The sequence below is a fragment of the Chinchilla lanigera genome, unplaced genomic scaffold (genome assembly GCF_000276665.1).
Source record: "Chinchilla lanigera isolate Chin_1 unplaced genomic scaffold, ChiLan1.0 scaffold00035, whole genome shotgun sequence".
NCBI lineage: Eukaryota > Metazoa > Chordata > Mammalia > Rodentia > Chinchillidae > Chinchilla > Chinchilla lanigera.
This window is the reverse complement of record NW_004955436.1, coordinates 14,518,930-14,542,537: the sequence shown is the minus strand read 5'-3', so window position 1 is coordinate 14,542,537 and position 23,608 is coordinate 14,518,930. Positions and strand designations below refer to the sequence as shown.

Here is a 23,608-nt window from a genome sequence, read left to right as displayed (position 1 = left end):
CAGTGTAAATGCTGTTAGTGCCATAGTTATACTGTGTTGTTTTGGGAACAATGACAAAGAAGAAAGCCTGCACTTATTCAGTGTAGATGCAAATAGTATTTTCTACTATTCTCTGTCTGTAGCAAGTTGAACCCTCGAGTACAGAACTGTAGATACAGGGTGCTGACTGCATTCATTTCCATGGAGAGAAATGGTGAAGACAGGAATGGGAAAAATGAGGCTGAACCAAAGACTCTTCAGGCCAAGACTAGGAGAGGAATTGCTACTTAGCAGACTCTTCAGGTGATGGACGTTTCAGCGGCATGTTTTTATTACACAACTAGTCCAGATTCAGAAGTCGCAGTTGAAGCTGGTAGCCAAAGGACACTAGAAGAGAGGACACTAGAAACAGAAGCCAGAATTCCTTCTCACAAGCGAGGAATGTGTTCAGAAACTATTTTGGGGCTAGGGGTGTCACGGTTCAGATCTCAAGTGGCCCCAAAGCCCTCATGTGTCTGGAAAGTGGTTGGATTATGAGGGTTTACAGCCAACTGATGCTGGGATGTGGATCTGGGTGGCAGAGGCAGTCACTGGGGACGTGGCCTGGAAGGTGCACCTCCCTCCTTGGCTCTTCCCTTCACTCTCTGCTTCCTGACTGCCATGAGGTGAGCCGCTTTCTTCAACCAGACCCTTCCACCACGCCTTCCTACCTTGAGGCCAGCCACATATGGACTAAACTGTGGGTCTCTTTTAAGTTGTGGGAGTAGCTGTAGTTCCCAGTGATGAGGAAGTGACTGAGACGGGGCGTACGTCATTGTTGGCCATAGCTGGTGTTTGCTCCTAAGACGGGAGGGTGGAAGGACCACCTGGCTCAAATGATCAGAGATGGGATGCAATAGACCCACACACAACACTACCCTGAGTCAGGCTCATGAGCTAGTATGCTCTCGGAGCGTTCATTATCCATTCAGGCAACTTTCCAAAATTCAGATTGTGTAAAGCACATGATTTGAATAAAAACATCTGAGTTCGAGTTCTCTTGTGCTTCTTAATAGCTGTGTAAACTTTGACCAAATTTATTGTCCTTGAGCTTTAGTCCCTTCATTTGTAAAATCATGGTATTAAGGATTTTTCTGGTTGTCTACTGATATGTAGCAAACTATCCTCCAATCAAGTGGCTCGAAATTATCACATTCACTTTTCTCATGAATCTTTAATTTGGACAGGGGTAGGGAGAAATGGCGGGTCTGCTCTACCCCAAGTGAGCTGGGCTGGCCCAGTGGCTGAGGGTGGGAATCAGCTTTACTCATGGAGTTAATTTATGCACCTGTCTGGTGGTCAAAGCTGGCAGTGAGCTGGGAGCTCAGGCAGTAGCTGGAGTGGCTGTACATGGCCTCTTTATGTGTTGCTTCACTTCTTCCTGGCATGGAGGTTGTTTTTCAAGGGCAAGTATCTCTAGGTGTCCAGGCAAAACCATGTCATATCTGTTACTTGGCTTTAGATGTCATCTAGGGTCACTTTGGTCCTAGTCACAGGATCACCATGATTGAGAGGGAAGGGGCACTCCGTTTTTTGATGTAGGAGGAATAATATCACACTGTAGAAAAAAATGCATGCAGTGGTATATTCTGCTCTGGCCCTGTGCAGAAATAAAATCTGCTACAAGGGTAATAGCTGGAGACGTTTATCAAGAGTACTCACTATGTAGCAATTGTAAGAGATGCGCATCCATGTATTACCTCGTTTAATTCCCCACCACAGAAGTCTGAGGTAGGGAGTGTTATGACGGACATGTGGCGTGGAGATCCTATTGCACCAAGAATAAGGCTGACCAAAGATGGAGCTATGATTTGAGTCCGTATCCTTAGAGACCATACCTTAGTCCTTCCTTGCAGAATTGTTTTCACAACAAGAACATTACACAGAAATGCTGTGTGGGTTATACATTTGCTATGCAAATTTAAAGCCTTTCTGAGAAAAAAGTTTGGGAAAATTTTCAGAAATGTTGCTTTGAATTTCAGGCACAATGAATGTGTGATGTTTGCTACATAATTAATCTAATAAAAATAGTATAATGGAGGTTTGGCTTTTCTCTAAAGATAAAAATTCACAAGATCTTCCTATTTTTGTTCCCTCTGACCATTCCATTTTTTCATCCCAGCATCCTTTGCTAACCCTCATGCTTCCATTATAAAATCAGACCATGTTAAAATCTGTAAGAAGCCTCAGCTATTAAATGGTTCATTTCTCTTTTGTTATCCTAGCAGTGACGGTAAATCTTTTGTAGAAAGAGTGCTCAAATTGCTGCAACACAAAATGCATTTATTTATCACAAAGCACCAACACTGCAATTAAACCTGAATATTGAGGTTTGGCTTAGAAAAAAACAAGTCTATGTTAACATCTTTTGTCTCAAAAGAAAAAAAACATGTATGGCACAGTTTCGCCACCACTGCCCTTGTGTGTTTAGGTGTATTCCCCCAAAATTGAGTACATTTTCAGAATGTTCTTGTAGACTGTTTGTCATCTGATACTTTCAAGTAAATGTAACATTTCAAGCAGTTGATACACACAGTCCTAAAAATGACAGACTTGGGATACAAATTTCTTTTAAATTTATTTTGGTGATTAAATATTTAGGTATTTTACTGGAAGTTTTCTTTTTTCATCTTTTAATATTTAACCAATCAGCAATATCTGAGCAGGGCAGGAAAGAGAATAGAAGGTTAATATCCCTGCATTCCAGGAGCTTGCATTTCACAGGATATAAGATATATGGGCATTAAGCAACCTCAAAACAGTGACTGGTTTCAAAGCAGGGAGGACTCATTAGGGAGGATATATGGTCTCTTCTTGATGTGCTGTGTTTCATTAAATAAGACAAAGGATTCCCATGGGTGCATGTAAGGGTGTTTGTGGTGAGGAAATCAATTTCAATTATTCTATAGCACACCACCAAGTGTCTGTTGCATGTTAAGCCTTCTGTGAAGAATTTGTGGGTGAGACAAAGCCACAGTCTCCCTTAGAGGTGTTCCTAGAGTCCACATAGCGAATTCACAGGATAACTTGTGGTGATGGCATGGATTTGTGACCTCTGGCTCACCTTCAACTGGGCATCAAACTGAGTTCTTAGGTAAGCTAGGCTGTTCTGTGTCTACTGGAGATAAAAGGTCAAGTTCTGATGACAGCTGTGTGCTGTTCAAGGTCCCAGACTCTAGCCCTGGCAATCCCTCTGTGGCCCTAAGATCTGCACAGTGTAGAGGTCTTTTCTGCGGTGGGAAATGCCCAGTATGCTCTCTGCAGTCTGTGGAAGTGGAGCTGCCTGAGTCCCCAGAGACTGAAGTTATCAGCTCAGAATCACATTTGGCTAAGCCTGGACTCCTAAGGCAGAGTCAAAGATGCCAAGATATTTGGATTGTTTTGATCTTTTTATTTTTTCTGTCCAGAACAAAAAGATCACTCAGGCCAAAGGCATTTCTTTTGCAACCTAAACATTTTTAGTCATCAGACTGAGATTTCAGATGTTTTAGCTATAGTAAAGTAATTATAGAAAAAAAATTCTAGGTGCGAATTCTTGGCCTCGCCCTCAATGTCTGCATAAGATCATCACTAGAACTGTAAATCACTGAGAACTCCAGCATGGTAGAGTTTCAGACTACATAGGTATTGCTTGAGATCTTGACACTTGGTTTAAAAAATGTTCAATTTTATTCCTACTATTTTCTGAAGCTTAATTTCTTAATTTTCCATCTCCTTTCTTCCTATTCCTACAGTTCCTTCCTCCTTTTCTCCTCCCTCCTCTCTCTCTTTCCTTCCTTATTTGGAAAAGACAAATAACTTTTGAGGAATTGTTTCAGCCAATGCACTTATAACTTATTCATGGACTTCCTGAAAGTAAATGGTGAAATAAAATTTCTTAACAGAAGTAGGTAGAGGATGTTAGACAGCCAAGAGAAAGTGCATGGCAAACAGTTGCGAACTGGTCAAATGGTTTGATTTTATGTTTTTAATGTATTACTATTTAAAGTATCATGGTAACTAGAGCCCAACACTGTTAAGGTTTCAAGAAACCTTTGTGATAATATTGTTTCTTCAACTCAGTGAACTCACTCTTTATCATATTTTATTGATAATAAAATTATATGGTGTATCCAGAAGGTAAAATTCAGGGAGTATTATTTTCTATATTAAGTCATCAATTTCACCAAGAGGAATCTAAGGAAGGGTGCAACGAATGCCCTAGCAGTTCAGATGAGATCAGGCGTGGTCAGGGTGGAATGGCTGTAGACTAGCAGTTCAATATTAGGAAGAAAGAGCTTTTATCTGAGTTTAGCTAGCATTACGGTACAGAGTGATAATACTGTAGGATTCTCTTTTCTTTGAAGCTTCTTACAGTTTTAAGAGGAATATAAACATGTGCACAATAGCCTCTTTGCCATTATTGTATTACAAATTCCTTTCGAAAGTATTCTTCTTAGAGTGGAATTAGCATTTTTGGCCACTGATAATTGAAGTTTTTTCTGTTCTCTGGTTCTCCTAAGTGTAGTAAACTGGAAGATTCTAGTAGGCTCTATGTCTTCCAAGGCCTAATTTTTTGTCCCTAGAAGAAAGTTTCTCCACAATAGTTGTTAAAGGATTGCATATTTCAGGAGGTAGAAAACTTAAACTGTGCACCTCTGTAAGAACCTATTTAATCATCTAAGATTGGGTGCTAAGGGCTCACATACATTTCATTGATTATTTCATTGAGCGGCGGCTGAAGATGAATTTGTACTGTCCCACAGTGTTTTCATCTCAAGGCAGATTTCAAGCCCGTTTTTTCCTCCAATATTTCTCTTTTTGTATAGAATTCTGAATGATAATTCAAGTTTTTTATGTGCTAATGTGGTGGAAGAGTGTTATCTCCAAAATGAGGAGCCCCGGGTTCCAGTGTGATGCTGCCACTAACTTCATTTGTGATTTTTAGCAGGCTTCTTTAATTTTCTGACCCTCAGATATAAAATGAGAGTTTTAGACACAGTAATCACTAAGGTCTCTGAGGGTTTAACATTATTAATTTTGCATAAATGATATTTTGTATATAAATGCAGAAAGTCTATACATAGATACTACCACTTGCAGAGACTGTAAAAGGTCAGTGACACACCTTTCCTGAAAGTCAATTCATTTGGCTCTCCACAGCCACAGATTCCACATCCTTGGCTTAAAAATATTAAAAAAAAGATACCTTGTCATTATCTCCTAGACAATGCATTATAACAACCATATACATAGCTTTTACATCATGCTGGGTATCTCTTACAGGTAGCATACATAGGAGGATATGTATAAGTTATATGCAAATAATAAACTGGTTTATATAAAGAGCTTATGTATTTTTGGATTTTAGTATGCACAGAGGATCCTGGATCCAATCCCCATGATAAGGAGGAATGACTATACAATGACACTCTATTAGGTCAAAGAGTTCATTAGGCAGACTACTAATACAATACTGCTGCAAATAATCAGAAATTACTTGTGAGTGAATTTATGCATCTATTCAGCATGGTTGAGTTGCTACATTGCCTAGGCACTGTGCTGACTCGGATGGACAAAGGTGATACAGATATGGCTCTGACCTCCAGGCAGTTTATATAGGAATGAGATATATGGACATTACACAAAAAGCCACATAATAAATGCATGGTTATATGTTTATCATAGGTGACTGCAAGTGTTAGAAAGGGAATAAAGAGTTGAGAGATGGAACTGAGTTGGAAGCCCCTTTATATAGTGTAGATTCAGGGAAGATCTCCTTGAATGCAGGGTGAAGCTGAGAGGTTGAACTGGCTGATTCATGGTAGTAAGCCTGGAAAAGGCAGTGGGAAGCCAACAAGTGAAGGTTCTGAGCAAGAAAAGAACTTGCACATTTGAAAATAAAGTCCAATGTGGCTGCAAAAATGACCTGACAATGTAACCAGATGTAAGGCTGGAGGTCAGAGGACATTTCAAGCCATAAAGGTGTTTGGGCTTTTATTCTGTCAGAGGTTTTACTTTCTCGGAGGGTCTGAGCAGTCAGTGAACTGGTCCAATTATATTTAAGCTAACTATGATTTCTAGTTTGAAAGTGGATTGGACAGGAAAAAGTGATATGGGGAGATCCCATCAAAGGATGTTGCAATAGTCATGAGAAGTAATGAAGACCTGGATGAAAGCAATGTTAATGGACAGATTCAACTGACCCTGAAGAAGGAGTTGGGTTATAGAGAAACAAGTATAGTAAAATAAAGTGTGTTTACCATTAAAGAGCATATAAAATTTGCCTAAATTAAATCCAGCGCTTTCAAATATCACACATGTAGGTAGGTCCAAGTGTTCCTATACATGCGTGTATTTAGAATTGTCATACATTTTGTTGTTTTTCTGTTCCTCTTACTTTTTCATTAATTGCAAAGATCAGTAAACACTCCAATGTTAGAGAGGCTCCAGGGAGCCATGGCAAAGCTATGGTTTTGATTCCCTTACTTTCTGATCCTTCACAATCAAAAGACTCACCATCTTTAAAAACGTTACGCAGGTGCTCTTTCCTGGGGGCAGTTTATCCCATCCTTTACCTTGGAGTGGGCACTCCCTACTCTGGCCTGAGCCCCAGCATCCAACATGCATTTGTCACCATCCTGTTGCGGGTCTGACTCTTCTGGACACCTATGGTTTTCTCGATCACATGGACTCTCTTCTATTATTTGTCCTACTCCTAGAGCTAGCTCTCCTTAGCCATGTGCCTGCTCAGAGACACTGAACAACAAAGAGATCACGCGATTAATAGGGTTTTCTGTGTTAGTCTGTTTTGAAAATAGGGTCTGAAAAACAGAAATAGGTTTACATTTTTTTCAATTTTTTTATTATTTTAAAGAGAAAAGAACAAAAACAAAATAACTAAAAGACAAAAACAAAATGACACAAAACTATGAAAATGATATAGAGTTTCAAAATGAGATGATAGGAAACAATGGTTGTATTACTCATTGTTGTCTTCAGAGTAGTTGCTCAGATTACCTGCTATAGGTATGCAAGGTTGATCAAACAATTAAACATTAACTGTTCCTTGTACTAATAATTTCTATTGGTTTATTGATAGGTTTACATTTTAAAGGAAGAAAGCCACTCTTGAAAAGCACTTTGATTAAAAAAAAGAACAAAACACCTTAGCTGCTTTGCTCACCCAGTGACACACCAGTTAGTTTCTCAAGAAGTGGTGATTTGCATGGATAGCGTGTTTTCCCAGAATATTCCCCGAGTCTTTGGATGTTTCAGCTGCCTCGCCTCTTGCCTCGCTTCCCTTCTGAGAGTGAACTTCCAACTTCTATGAGAGATAAGAACAGTATTTTGCCACTATAACAAAATACCTAAAGCTAAATAACTTTATAAAGCAAGAGGTTTGTTTTGCTCATGGCTCTGGAAGTGTAAGGTCAAGGGCCTGTATCTACTGCTAGTCTTCTTGCTGGCAGTGTTCTAAGGTGGTGCAGGATATCACATGACAATAGACAGAGAGAAAGTGTGTGTATACTCTGGTCTATCTTCCTCTTCTTATAAAGCCATCAAAATTCAATCTTGAGGACTCTGCCATGCTTATTTGACCTTATCTGACCTGAATTATCATGACCGTGCTTATCATGACCTTATCTGACATGAATTACTTCCCAAAGGCCCCACCTCTGAACACAGTATTTGGTTTAGTACTTGACAATGGGGAATAAGTGCTCACATAGTGACTGGGTGGGGTACACTCAACCCATATCCAAATCAGAGCAGACGTAACATGTTTCAGTCTACGTCCTGTGGTGGTAGTGGGAAAACCCGAGACTGGGTTATTTGAGTTTCTCCATTTGTGCTGTTATCCCTCTGTAATGAGCCAGAGATATCGGAGGCTGTTATCTGACATTCACTGAGGTTGGCAGGATGTCACTGGAATGGCTACATTAACAATGCCTGTATGGCTTGTCAGTTTAACACTCTTGGGACTAGAAAGAACCTTGGAGGAGATCTAGTCCTAAAAATGATTCATTCATCACAGATCAGGCTTATCTAAAATGTTTCTCCTGAATAATGTTTATTTCTTTTTCATTTTTTTAAATTAGTGAAAATTCATGATGATTTAATTCCAAATTGAAAAGTAGACATTGGCTCATTCTCATTTATGGGTTATTAACTAAATTATATGTCACATTAATTCATAGAGAAAATGAGCCTAAATATAGATGAAGGGATATTAAAGAAAGCAATTTCTACTTAAATAACAGAATGCAGGGATAACTCACCATCAGATGGTATTTGTAAGTAACCTAGGGATAATCAAGAGAAAGCACCTGGGACCCAGCCATGTGGTGCGATTGACGATTGTACCTTTAAGGCAGTGCTGTGCTCTGTGACCTCTCACCTCCAAGGCACCCTGATGCCTCTAGCTGCCTCCTGCTTTCCAGAAGAGCTGGATCCAAGTGGGGTTAGCATGCCAGGGCTTTAATCAGTGAACTCTCCCAGGGTCATTTCCCTTTTGCAGGAGAAAGAGAAAAGTAATGTTTTGCTAACTGAGATTTCAGGTATTGGTGAGCGGGTTTTTGCCAGCACTTGTAATCACATCGTATGTAAAGCTTATCCTGAGCACCCTGGCCTGAGGCGCAGATAAGATGCCAGTGACATTTACGTGGCTGTGTTCTTGGCACTTCCTGACTCTGCCTAGCTCAGCATCACACATAGATACAGGCTGTCACCCTCTTCCCAGTCTCCCTGACCCATCTGACTCACCCTTGCAGGCTCAGCATCATGTGTCTCATTCTGCTATAGCGTACTGAATAAGACCGCGGATTCTGGAGACTGGCCGCCTGGGCTGTGTTCCTTTCCTCCCATTCACGCATGTGGGAAAAGCAGCAACCTCTTCCCATTTCAGCTTTATTATATGTGAAGGGTAGATAATGATAGAAGAGCATTTTTATGGAAGTTAGCACATGGAGCTCATGATGCTGCCTAAATAAATAATTATAAGTTCCTGTATGTTACTTGTTGTAAATAATAACAAGCTCTTATCTGCCACAAATGCATGAAAATTCTGATATGTGCATACATTAAAATAATGGCAATCTCCATGTGCTAAGTTCCTACATTTCACAGATAAGGGAAGCAGAGCACAGAGAAGTTACCTGACTTGCACAAAGTCACACAGGTAGAACAATGGGGTGTCAGAATTTAAGTGTAGGCCTCCCTGGGCCCAGAGTCCTGTTTCTCCCCATGACCCAGTGCAACAAAAGTTGCTTACTGTGAGAGCTCAGGTAAAGCCATGCGAAAACTCTTTTGTGTTATCTGAATCCAGGTGAAATATAAGTCACAGGAGTGCTTTGTAATACGAACAGGTGTAGTTGACCCTTTCTTGCCATGCTGCAGAAAACCTGGGTTTGACTTAATGACCCATAATAAGAGACTCAAGGATTTCCCAGAGCAACCTCTTCACTTTACAGAGAAGGAAATTGGACCTGTGCAGATCTGATACTCACACTCAATCACAGGTTTAATGTGGCAACAGCAAGCCCAGGTTAGTTTCACAGGACAAAATCCAAGGGCTTTTTAGTTCACTACACTTATTGCAAGAGGTACTCATGTCCTTTGAGTAAAAGATAACGTTTTTCTCTATACCCTAACTATCTTTTGACCTAGAGTGAAATCTATTTTGATTTGATTAAGTTACATTTTTTACTGATAATGCCAAAGATTTAAAAAAAGTCAGGTTAAATGGGAGACTAAGAGCTTAGTAATAGGGTTGGGTTAATTCTACTGAGCCAGAGGTGGCTAAAAGTAGCTACTTGGATGGATAAAGGAACAGCTGGCTGCTGCTGAACGTCAGTCCAGCACTGCTGGGCAGTATGTCTTTCTATTAGTGCAGGTTCACCTGGAGAGCTTGTTCTGTAAGTGGCCTTGTTTTCTCATGTATTGGCTGTTTTTGGAGGTGGGGTCTTTTTCCCTGCTTTTCAGGGACTGCATACTAAAAGTGAATATTGGTAAAATTGAGTCTGCTGGGAAGATACATTTTAAATGATTGCACAACAAATGGATTCTCTTCCCCTACAGTAATATACTTGTAAAAGAGATCAGATTGGGAAAAGAAAAAGCTGTTGAAAAAAATCTGTTAAGCAGATGTCTACTTTGAGTCCCAGGAATATAGAAAATGTTTTGACATGAAGCTCTAGATAATGAAAGTGCTGATTCATATTGTTCTAGAATCACCAAATGCTTATGCCTTAAGGAATCTGAAAGATTTCCTAGTATGATCCCCACATTGTGACATTAGCCAAGAAGATGGAATGAGAAAACAGCACAAGACACTGTTAGTTAGAGGCAGTCAACACTTCTGGCTTTCATCCTGGGAATTTTATTGTGAAATGTTATGTAGAGGTTTCCTTTGGTATCTCCAGGGAATTCATTACAGAACCCCCCACAGATACCAAAATCTTGTGCTCAAGTTCCTTGGGTACAATGGTATAGTGTTTGCATATAACCTGTGCACATTCTTGGGGATCCTCTATGGATCTCTACATCATGTATGTACCTAACATAAAATAAATAAAATCTAATTGTTGTTATACTTTATTGTTTAGGGAGCAATCATACCGAGTACACGTTCATACCAAGGCAAACATCATCATGCTACCTTTCACAAGAACTAAGATTCTTTTCTTGACAAGTAACTCTTTACATTCCCCTCTCAGTCTTTGAGAGACTTCTTTGACCACTTAATTGCTTTTTTAGAAGCCTCTTTAGGGAGTGAGGATTTTAGGAGGTACATTTTCATGGAAATGAAGCATCACAACACGTAAGTAATGAACACAGGTGACAGGAGGCCGCAAGGCTCCAATCCCCAGTGCTGTGGAGAGACTGAGGATCTGTGAAAGAACAGGGGACTATAGTAGGGCTCCTATGCACCCCTTCACTTGCATGGATTCAAGATAGTGCTATGTGTCTGGAAATTTCAAGTTTTTCTGTTTGGAACTTCTTGGCATTATTTTCTGTATATTTTCAATCTGTGATTGGTTGAATCCATGAATGCAGAACTTGCAAGTAGAGCCAATTATAGAGTATTGGGTTAGTTTTCTTGGCCATCTATAAAAATATGATAAAGTAGGTGTTTTATACAACCAGAAATCTATTTTCTCACAGTTATGGATGCTGGGAAGTCCAAGAATAAGTTTCAAGCTGAGTGGAGGGGTGATAAGGTCCCTTATCCTGGCCTGCAGTTGGCCGCTTCTCATGGTCCTCACATGGCCTTTCCTTGGTTCAGGCTCTCAGAGAGAGTGTGCAAGCTCACTGGTGTGGCTTCTTCAAAGGATGCTAATCTTATTGCACTGGGTTCCAACTTTATGACCCTTTTTAACCTTAATTAAAATTTGAAGGCCTCATCTCCAAATACAGCTACACAGCTGTAAGGATTTCAATACATGACTTTTGTGGAAATAAACAGTCCACAAAAGCATTGTGAATGTGTTCCTCTACAACAGCAGAAACCTAGTGCAATAGTGATTTATCAGGTAGTGGTTCAGTTTTCTCATATAAGAAAACATCAAGGATGGAAAGTACAGGACTGGTTTGCAGATTGGTGATGCTATCGGGTCTCTGGATATTGCGTCATTTACTCCTCCTGCCTGTGTATGGAAGCTCCATTCTCATGTTTGCTCCTTACTGTTACAACATGGCACTTTGCAGCTCTGGGCTTAGTCCATGGACTGGCCTAAAGAAAGGAGACAGAACAAACAGGCTTAAAAGGTACATCTGCAATCTGACTTTCCCATAACCGTAACTCTGGCTTAAATCTCATCTTATAGAACAGGGTCATAAACTTCTTTATCCTTAAAGGAGTCTAGGAAGGTAGGTGTTTTGGCTATTCAGTCATCTCCAACAAAAATTGGGTAGTTTTGAGCAAAGAGAAAGGGAGAATGAATAGTATTCAGAAATTTACCAATGTCCTAAACATAAAAGATGGTGGTGGTGGTGGTAAGTAATTAGGAGCCATAAGCTTCAGGGACAGACCCATCTGAGTTCAAATACTAGCTCTCACAATTTTGGGGCAGTTTCTTATTTTATTAGGCTTTAGTGTTCTTTTTAAATAGAGGTAGTTATTACTTGATGAGACAACAAATTTGTAGCGAAGATTAAAGAAGAAAATGAAGACATAAGGTCTCTATAAATGTTAACTATTTTTACATTATGCAACTATTTTAAGATTAAGCAACATTCATATTTTTTACCCTCCTTGGACCAAGTGTACTTTATTTTAACTTCCATAAGACACAATGTTCATAGCACCAAAGAAACTGCTTAAACAAGTTTTACTCACAGTATTTTCTATTGAGAGTTATGCTCAAATGATGTTCAGGCTTTGTTCATACTCCTTCTAGCCCCTTGCTCAATGAGTTTGCAAAGAGCCAGGCTTCCTGGGCTCAAGTTTAAGCGCTTTTTGTGATGCAGAAGAGATGGTCGGCCCTGTGGTTCAATCCTTTTAGGAACTTAGAGTGAACAAAGAGGAGGTTCCAACCATTTTACATCTTTTCTTAGGACAGAGACTCAGTAGATGGTGAATGTATACATTCCAGATTCAGGGTCATCGAGGAGACAGAGACAGACAGACAGATGGACGGACAGATGGACGGACTGACACTGAGAGAGACAATGCTTTCTTAATAAATTAGAAAACTCACTCAAAACTTCCATGCTTCAGAGAGGAAACTGGAACATGCATCTTCAGGCTGACCTATCCTTTGGAGCCGTGGACGGGAATATTAATTTGCCTACCCAAAGCAGCCATTCATAAACATGTTAAATCTCAGTCCTAACATATCTGGAATGAACTTTCTCTTCCCCACTTTTTCTCCTTCCATGTATCTTGTCTAAGAAAATATTGGGTTTATTTGCCAAGTTTCTAAAAAATAAATCCTTGTCTTTCAACAAAATTTAGGAATTAGTTTGCTTTTCTGGTGTTTGTTTTCTGAGATGGAACCTTGCTGCGCTGCCCAGGCTCATCCTGAACTCCTGGGCCCCAGTGCTCCCCCTCATTCAGCCCTTGAAACTGGGACTATAACTGTGACCCACAGTGGCCGGCTCCTAGGAACTTCTAATTTCTGTGTTTTTCCCACATGCTGGTTCCATTCCTGTAGACCCTATCTCTAGAGGATTCTGAATCCATTCTCTCTAATCTAACTCAACCTCTGCCACATTCCATAAAAAGGAGTCTTTTTATGATGAATATTCTTTTATAAGGTGAATATTCTTATTTAAAAAATGTATTGAGGAGAAGAGGAGCCAGAGATTCAGGAAAGGACAGGAGGGAAAGCTATGCAGTAAGGTATTCTCAGCTAATATTAGTTCCAGGGTGGTCCCACGAGGAAAGCCTAGAGCACATTCTACCATGGTTCCACCTTGGAGCTAGTCCATCAGCCACTAAAGTTCACAATAAGGAAGAGGAAGGACAGCTTTCAGGAAGTGGGCAGCTGGGATTGAGAGACACCTAGTCACATAGCAGTGGAGCAATTGGTACACAAGCAGGAAAAGAGGCTCTGGGAGGACCGTTGACAGTATCCCCTACACCCAGTAGCTATCAGCTCTCACCTATGCACCCACCTTAGCCCCCTGAGCAGACCCTGCTTCCTTTCTTATTTTGTAACAGTTCATTTCACAACTAGTACTCAGAGTGTTCTGTTAAGGTGTAAATCAGGTATACCGTTGCTTCTTTACAGAAAGCTCCAATTGCTGCCCAATATACTTGCAATGGAATTTAGTCCCCACCCCTGAATTCTCAGGCTGTAGGAGAGCTAAGGCTCAGCTTTTCCAGCTCTATCTCTTCTCACTTTCCTTTTCTCACCTTCTTCAGCCTAGGACTGTCTGTCTCTTCCTGGCTACCCCCAACTCATCCATCCTGCTAAATTAGCCATTTCTATCACCTGAAAAGCTGCTTTTCTACCAGAGGTTGTTGTCCACCATATGTCAACATGAATGCCATCTTCTCTGAAAAGTCTTCCTAATTGGAGAGGTTTTCAAAATTTTAAAAGTAAATATCAGGTAGCAATGAGTTAGGTAAAACAACTGCAAAATAATGAGAGTTAGATTTTAACATACATAAAAATTTCATGAGCGTTGTCATGAAGCCTGGTAAGATTTTCCCATATCGTTCAAAATAAAGCTTTCTGGTGTCCTTCTTCATAAGATTAAATGATCAAATTAGCGTATCAGCCTCTTAACCATCTTCAGTGTCCTCATCCAGTCCTGTGACCCCCAAACGGAAGCATCAAGACATCACGAAACTTCACTCCCCAGACGGTGGAAACTTGTCACAGCTGAGACAAGAGGCGCTGACTGATTATAAGGGAGAAGACAGCAGCTGGCAAAGTAAATGCCTTATTCATGTGCAGAAGAGGACTCAGGAAGGAAGTCAGATGCTGCTTTCTCACAATAAATGCAGGTTCTGGAATCCACAAGGTAAATAGACATCACCAGCAGTCTCTCTCAGCAAAAGTCACTGTCAGTCTGTGAGAAGGTTATGCTGCAAGGGAAATAACTTTACTGCCAAGGCACTAAACCTTGGACTTCAATCACAAGAATGATTTTAATCCTCTATCAAAACATGTGAGATTAAACAAGCAAGAGTTCTCTTTGAATGTCAGTAAGAAAATCCTTGGGTTTTAAATCCACTGGAAGCCATAGACATAGTTAATCAAATCCCGTGGAATGAAGCTTGTCAGTGTTACAGCTGGAATAGTTACTACACATCCTGACTTCTAGGTTCTTTCTTATTTCTCTTAAAAGCAAAAACAAATTGAATGTGTATGCTTTCATAATTTACAGTATCTTCTGGGTAGGCTAATTGATTCAGTAAATGCTTTTCTTGAGTTCTGTAGTCATATGTTCTTGTTTGGACAATGATTCTTAATTATATCAGTTGATAGGTGAGGGCTACGCACTAGAATGTGTTTAAACTGACTCATTCTCTGTTATGTGAAAGTCTCCACATTTACAAATAATTTCCATGAGAGAAACTTTAATATAGAAATAATAACATTTTGAACAAATCTTTATACCTTAAAATTGCATTCATAAACATTTTATTGGTTTGTCAAGAAATGGTGCATGCCTATGATCCCACCACTCTGGAGGCTGAGGCAGGAGAATTGCTGCTAGTTCAAGGCCAGCCTGAACTGCCTAGTGAAACCTTATCTCAAAAAGACAAAAAAAAAAAAAAAAGAAAGAAACTCAATTGTACTCATATTGATAACAGTACTAGATTCAAAGAGCAAATAGAATGGGAAGAAAACCATCTCCCATTAAATTTAAAGTGCAACTTTCATTTACAAGCAACAAAATTAATGATATGACAAAGACCAGTACAAGTGTTGGGTACAGGGGGTATGGGTGAGGATCAGGAAAATTGCATAAAGTAAAACTAGTTTGAGTCTTAAACTATAAGTATATTTTCCATAAATAGAAAGAGAACTAAGGGACTTGCACTATTTAGCTGTCCTCTAGGTCCCGAGCAATATCAAACTAAACATAATACACTCAGACAAAATCCCTCTCCTTTTTCCTCATGCCTACATCCAGCTTCTCTGGCTTGCTTTTTCCTTTCCACATATTGAAAGTTTATTTATATACTTTTGTGTATCTAGTATCTGCACACCAAGTTGTGAAATATACAAGAAATCTATTTATAGTACATTACAAAATAATTTAAGGGCCATGTAATTGTATACACTAAGAGCTGTTAAAGAGCTGTGCATTTTCATTCTATTAGCAAATATTTTAATGAATTCTCTACTTTTAAAAATCTCCGTGTTCCACATTCTAAGAGGAGCTAAAAAACTCATACATTGGCTTACCCTTCAATTTTATAAATATTTACTCTGTGTCTGATATTGGGATAAACACCTAAACATTTCATTTACTCATCATAACAACTCCACATAAAAGTTACAAACCCTCTTTTATTAATGGGAACAATGGAAGCTTAAAGAAGTTAAATATATACCCAGTGTGACATACTGGTGTGTCTAAGAATTAACATTGAATTCAGATATTCACAACTATCATTTCTATATGCCTTTATGTTAACTTGTAATATAGCTAGGAAGACATAGAATAAACACGATTCAGCAGCAAAGGGGAGCTGTCCATGCTACTGCAAATTGAAAAGTACCATGATACTTGATTTGGAGTTCAAAGAGCAGGGACAATCAGAATACCCCTGGGAAAAAGTAGGAATGAAACTGGGTCTTGAAGAACACAAGCCAGAGGCTGGTGCTTCGGAGGAATGGGAGTGAGTGCAAACCTACAAAAGGTATTTTTAGAGGCAATGAGTAGAGAAGTCCTACTGGAGCAGAAGGTTCATACTTTACAGAATGACACTCTGTATGACAACCTCCAGTGAGGCAGCCGGCACACGACGCCAAGACTGAGACACAGAAATGTGCTATATGTTGCTGGGACATAACAGATTTTATAACAGACTTTATTCCTGTGATAATGTTGCTTAAAACCTAGAGAGTAAGAGAGAAAGAGAAGAGTAGCATCTGGCTAAGCTCATAACATAGAAAACTTAGAATGGTGAAAAAAGTTTCAAATTCTGAGTTACACGATAAAAAGATGTTAAAAGTAAATCAAGATATGCTATAAAATTAAGCATCTAAACAGAATGGATAGGAGCATTTATAAGGAAGAACACAGAATTTACAGAGAAATCCTTATTATTTGAATAATAAGAAGCATAATTTAAGGTAATAGACGTGGACAATATTTTTACAGAAGGGCAACATTAAGAAAGACACTAAAAAAGGGCAAAATGCAAAATCATCTCAAGAAAGAAAATATAATGGCTACAATCTGGATTTTGTAAACTACATATGATTTTGAAGCAGACATGATCACGTATCAACTGGTTAAAAGATATTCATTATGGTGACTTGATAGCCAAGTATTACTGATCACCAAGTCTTGAAACAAAATTGTGCTAGCTTTCATAATCACCTGTATGAAAGATGGCTATGACAAAAAGAAGGTACTGAAAACTAGGTCCTATATTGATTTTCATTCCTAGCCATGATTTGTATCCCAGCACTATGAAATAGGTGCTGCCTATTCCATGCAGTCCCAGGGTGCTCTGAAGGTGAATCATTTCCTGTTCTGGTCTTTTGCATCACATACAATCTTTGTCAACTGATTACCTGAGACGTGCTGGACAGAAAAGATAGTTTCCCATTTTTAAAAGTATTCTGAAAAAAAAATGTCCACAGTATGTTCTACAAACTGACTATCAAATGTTCATCACTATTGGAAAATTCTTCCTTTTTACTAAATTCTTCATGAAAAAGTCTAAATTCATCCATTCTTCATTCTCAGTACAAAGGGATGTGAGCTATTTGAGGTCTGTGGGTTAAGAGCAGATGTGGAAAGTACTTCTGGGAGCTACAGTTCAGCTTTCTCTTCTCCCACAGAGAAACAATCCTTACTGCTTTAACCTCTCCTGCCAACTTATTACATTATTTGCTTTCCCCACTTAATACCTAGGAAATGTTATGCCCCTTTTACCTTCCTCCAAACACCTACTGGATCCTCTAACATCGTCATCATTGTGGGTCTGGCTAGTGAAAGGCGAGTGAGTCATGCCTTTGGGATCTCAAGGGGTAGCTTGTAAGGAAATTTTCATGCAAGATCAGGGTAGAACTGAGACACACAGCAGTTACAGAGAACAAACAAGAGCAACTCACACCAGCAACTTCCCAGCCTCATCTTGAACAATCCCAGTTTAGAAGGGTTGGGTGTAGCACCCAAGTCAGAGAATCATCACAAACTGGCTGATTGCTTCATCCAAATGGACTGAGGTCAAGCAATCTTTGTCCTTCCATGTCCTTGTGCTCTCAGCTCTTCCTCATAACTGAGTGACTGAGAGGCAGGAGCAGATCACTCAATTTGGATCCTGGATCCTAGGTAAAGAGATAGAAAGCCTTGGTTGCCTCTTGTATAAAATAAAGATCATGAAATGCGCTTCAAAGACTTGTGATTATTAAACCACATGTGATAATGAATGTAAATTTTTCAGGGCTTACAAAAGAGTGCAGGCAGTATTCTCAATGTCTCTTGATAGTTGCAGAATCTAAAACCAAACATACGGTTTTGACATTGACCTAAGAACTTTAGCATCCTTTATTTCCAAGGTTCCTATTTACAAAACACAACATTCTGGTGATGTCTGCTATTGCAGTGCTTTATCCTCCACTCATGATCACCCTTTGCCAGGTTGTTCCTCAATTTTATTTTCCTGAGACACACGAAGTTCTCTCTGGGGGGCTTTCTGCATTTGGCTTAAAAATGCATTTAAAGTCTACATTTGTGTGTAACGAGTCTTCCAGATAGTTTTTAATTTATGTTACAGGTACACATGCCTCATTGTACTCATATTAGAACTTTATGAAATGATCTAGTTTGTTGATTCTCTAACTTGAGTTCTTTACTACATGGAGAAAACAGTTAAGAGAAAACAACATGTAAGTGGCATAAAAATATAACAAGAGATAACTATTCTTGCAAACCCCAGTATTTTCCATTGCTGTTTCTCCAGTTAGGGACCACATGCACAGAGACAGTCCCTGTCATACCTGCCCACTATCCCTACTTCTGTAGGTTTGATAAACAATCAAAACCAAAAAGGTTGCATCTAGCCAGAAGTTCACGAAAAGTACCCACAAACACACATAAGTGCATACAATCACTCACTTAACTTATATGCACTTTTTAATGATAATATTCACTGTGAGCATGAGTTCTTGCCATAATATAAATTATTCTAACTTTTTGGATAAAAATTGCAATACTAATGTCATATGCTATAACATAATGCTAGATTATGCTTATACTCTTTAACTTAAGATAATTTCATTACTGTATATGGACTCAACAGTGGTATTTAGTTGACTGAGCTGATTGGGTTGAGAATTTAGAGAAAGTTTTCCAGAATTGCATTTTTGCATGACAATAGTTAGAGGCTGAACAGAGAAAGAAAATCCAGCAAATATACTGAGGAGAGGTCACAAAGTAGGAAGGAAACTGGGGCAGAGTGTGTGTCTTAGGAATCAAGGAAATAAACTGTTTCAAGGAAAATGTGACTTTGAATTTAACTAAGTGATTGGTAAAAATACAGACAAAGAACAGATCTGGGATGTGGCAACAGGGAGACTCTTGGTGACCTTGAAAATTGAAGATGTTAGCTAGAGAAGATTCTGATATGATGACTATACAAATGTTCAAACTCTTTAAGGTTTTACATTAAATGTATGCAAGTTCTTGCACACTAAATATATACCACAATTTTAAAATTACCAAAAAAAAGGACAATAGGAAATAAGAAGTGAATGCATTGATGTGGGCAACTGCTCTTGCTGGGAACATGGGTAGTGAATGATATAGCAACACAAGTAGGACACTAAGTCCAAACAGTTCTTTAATTGACACCACTATGAGCGATAAATTGATTATGCAGGAAAGAGGGAACAATTCCAGGAAATAATTCCAGAATATAAAAACAGTGATGGGATCTACGTCCTTGAGCAAGGGTTGGCTCTTCCCTTCAGCCTTTCACATTTGCAATTGGAAGGATGCCAGAGAATTAAACGCCAATGAAAAGAGGTTCATAGCTATTGTAGTGAGTTACTTTTTGTCTCTTTTTGTGTTCCTACAGAAACAGGAAATGAGAATCCCAGTTTAGGAAAAGTGGGAGTGGAGGCAGTAGCTTGAAGATTTGAAGAGAGAAGAGTAAGGGTAAAATGATCACATTAGGAACTAAGGAAGCTTATTTACAAGGATGATGGAGTAAAATTCTCTTGTCCTAATGACTATGCTTTTTGGTACCTGAATGTTAATAAAACCAGTCAGCAAGGCTGTGCATTGATTGCAGCCATGCTTAAGGTACTAAGTTATAGACACAGAATAAGTGGCTGGTTGGATTTAACTAGCATTAGGGTTTTGTTAGGAAAACACAAGAGAATTAAAGTATTTGCAAGGGAATGATTATGCAGACAGGCTATAAGGCTAAGAGAAAATAAGAGGAAGGATGGAAGAAAAGCAGGAAGGAGGTCATGGTACAGAATGTATCATCCATGTGTGTACCAAAGTCTCCAGACTTGGTAGAAGGTAAAGACATAAGGTGGGGGATAAAGCCATCAGTGAACAAAGTGATGGAGAGACAGCTGTGTGGTGCTTTTTTCACTGATTTCTACAAATCCTATTTCTTTTCTTTGTTTGTTTGTTTTTGTTTTCTTCTGGTACCAGAAATCGAACTCATGACCTTGCGCTTGCCAGGCAGGTGCAATGCCACTGAGCTAAATCCCCAGCCCCTACAAATCCTGTTTCTGAAGTGTATTTTACAATAAGGAGGATGTAACATAAAAATCAAGCTACAAAGCATGAAGGTCCCATCCTCCTATCTTTTCGACAGAGAATGGGTTAGGGTTTGGCTGCATCTGGTAGCTGTTTGTGGTCTGCTCATTTCTGGCCTGGCCAGAGTCCAGTCTGCTTCACACACCGGCTTTTCATGCAGATGTAGCAGGGCTCAAAACCACCACGAGTGTCTGCACTGAAGCTGGTGCCAGCTGAGACCAGCAGAGCTCCCTACCCCACTGTTCTGATCTCCCCACGAAAATCTGGGACAAACTATTCATCATGTAAAATAGGGCGGCACCTCTTCATCGCTCAAAACTTGTCTCACTGTGGACACCTTAGGACATAGTTTCTCACTACTGTCATAGAGTAGATGATCTGAGTATATTTGATCACTCTCGAATACACCCAGAGCTTCCTTCAGTCCCAGTTATAGTTGCAAATTATTTAGCAAATTTGTCTTCTGTGTTTCCAGAAACTAAGAAATCCTTATTACAGTTTGTAAGTGCCATTCTTGGTACAGTAGCCTTGAACATCTGCTGGTTGTTTCTGGACAGGGAATTACGGGGAGAGTGGAATGGACGCTTTCAAAGAGCTGGCTGCGCAGGAAGGCCTCTGCATCGCCCACTCGGATAAAATCTACAGCAATGCTGGGGAGAAGAGCTTCGACCGCCTCCTGCGCAAGCTCCGGGAGCGGCTTCCCAAGGCCAGGGTGGTGGTCTGCTTCTGCGAAGGCATGACGGTGCGGGGGCTCCTGAGTGCCATGCGGCGCCTCGGTGTGGTGGGCGAGTTCTCACTCATTGGCAGGTAAATCTCTCCCTCTCTGTCTCTCTCTGTCTGTCTCTCCCTCTCCCCTCGCTCTTTTCTTACACATATGTGATTGCTTTATACAAAAATCAGATTTTTTGACTCGAAAATGGGCTAGACACACAGTGCTAAGTCAAGCGTTGCTTCTGGGTCTCATAGAGAGTGCGGCGACTGGCAGCTTCCTGAAAGAAAGACAAGAACAGCTCTAGTGACAACAAGCTGATGAGATTTTCGGAAAAAAGATGGGGAAGTTGTTTGCTAGAGGCATCTTGTCCTGGAGAATGATTCTTTGTAATTTACTTCCCCCACCTCCCAGTGAATGCTCATGTCTTCGTATTTCCCCAGCTAAGAAATCTTAATAGACATTGGTGAGTGGGGGGCAGAGGTGAAAATGGCAAATCTATGTTAAAATTTGAAATTCAGCTAGTTGGCCAAGTGCAAGTGCATTAGACTTTGGAATTTGATGGTTTAATCTCTTGTCACACTCATGGACAGGCTCACTATGAAGATTTCAGTGTGTGGTTTCTGTAGTGCTGGGTTCCCAAGTGCTGCTGTCTTTCTACATGAGGTCTACTTACCTGAGAAAAGCTTGTCGGTACCATTTTATTTTTCATGAGTTTTTGGTCTAAGAGGCATCTTCATACTTTGCCACCTTCTAATATCGCATAAAAGAACTTCTCAGTTCTTCCAAGGAGCACACTGAGATTGTTTGCACGAGGGCTCTACTGAACCTCCACACTCCCACACTCATCTTCCAGGTCCCAGTGTCCCCTCTTATCTCCTTCACTGGCTGGAGTACATCATGTTGGAGAATCTCCTCTGAAGAATCTCCTCAATGCCCCCTCTTCTCTTGGAAGCTGGGTTGTATATTGTTACATTCTCCATGGACTTTCTCTTCTTTCTGGTGCTTGTAGTAAAGTCTGTCGTAGTTGTCTCAGTTTTCTCTCATAGCTGAGACAAAATATTTGACACTTACAGTTAAAGGGGGAAAGATTTATTTAGCTCACAGTTTGTGGAGGTTTCCATAATCGGTTGGCTCCAAGGCAGGGTGGCTTGGCAGAGGGGCAAACTGTCATGTCAGCAGAAGACAGCAAAAGCAACAAGAGACTTTAATAGTGTCTTTCTGCCCCTTTATCTTATCCAAACTGCTGGGATTAGAGTGCTGCCACACTAATCAATGTGCTGATTAAATCCCAGCATCACACACTCTAGATTCAGCCACCTCTGAAAAAGCCCTGTCACTGCATAAGGCTTTTGGCATAAACCATAACTGGCAGTAAAGTTAATCTCATTATCATCTGGAACTAGAGGCATGTAATAGATCAACAACTTTTGAGTCGTAAGTAAGATAGAAATAAAACAAAGAAATAAAAGCGAACAAGAAGATACTCTCTAGGAATGAGGAGATGTGGCAGCAAGGTCAATTTATAATTCAAGATTAAGAAAATGTTTGAATTTAGGGGAGATTGACACACTGGTGTCCGAGTCATTTTGGCTTTTCTTCTACATGATACATTTGTATGGAGCCATTGGACATGTTCAGAAGACAAGTCCTTTAAGAAGAAGTATTTGAAGAAGAAATGATATTTCTTTCAGGAGTGAAAAGGATGGAAGCAGCATTGTGAAGTGTTACTTGGAATACTGTTCTTAATATATGCACTAGGACAGATGGTGCGCAGATATCCTCTCCTTTTGATTGCTTTTGTGAAGTGACTGCTTTTATGAAGGTTGCTTGCTTAAGAAATCTTGTGTTTATCTTTTTCAAAACAACAATACTCCATTTTGCAGAGTTTATCCTCCTTAAAGCCCTCTGAGGCTATATACCTTAGTTCTGAAGACTCTGAATAGATGTGATACATATGTAAGCTTTGGGGTATATAGATTGCCTATTTATGAAATATAATTATACAAAATGCTGCTAAGTTATTGGAGTGTAAAGAATCCATTCCAACATCATTATTTAAAAACCAGGCAAGGATGACAATGGTGTACATCCCTCTGGCTCTTTCTTACCCACTAGTACAAGGCAACCAAACTCACAGAAGTGCTTATGAGGTTCTCACATGTGCTTATTCCCGAAGAGATGCCCATATATGATGTCTAGTTTTTAAATTCCTGTCTCCTCCACATCTGCTGTGTACTATGAACACATCCTAGGGCACCACTGCCACTGCAGCTTCCAAAAACATATCTCCTCATACCAGTGGCTACAGCCACTGATGCATGAAGTCCTTGCCATGCCAAAGCTATACCATACTCTGTGCCAAGGGAAGGGGTCGTCTGTCTGTTTTGCTGAGCTGTTTGCCATGAAGGTCTGTAAAAGTGTGTTGGCTTCTACAGTATTTCCATATTTTAAAGGATTTTGAAGGGAGCATCCTTTTCATGT

The 23,608-nt window shown here is 39.8% G+C and overlaps 1 protein-coding gene across 1 annotated transcript in view; it reads left to right on the top strand.

Annotated features, from left to right (window-relative positions):
* LOC106149032 (metabotropic glutamate receptor 1-like) overlaps positions 1 to 21,226 on the top strand; it is a 121,625-nt gene extending 100,399 nt beyond the window's left edge. Inside the window, exon 2 of the mRNA XM_013516589.1 lies at positions 20,973 to 21,226. Coding sequence (XP_013372043.1) covers positions 20,973 to 21,226 — 254 coding nt within the window. The remainder of the gene's footprint in view (positions 1 to 20,972) is intronic.
* Positions 21,227 to 23,608: the final 2,382 nt, after the last annotated feature.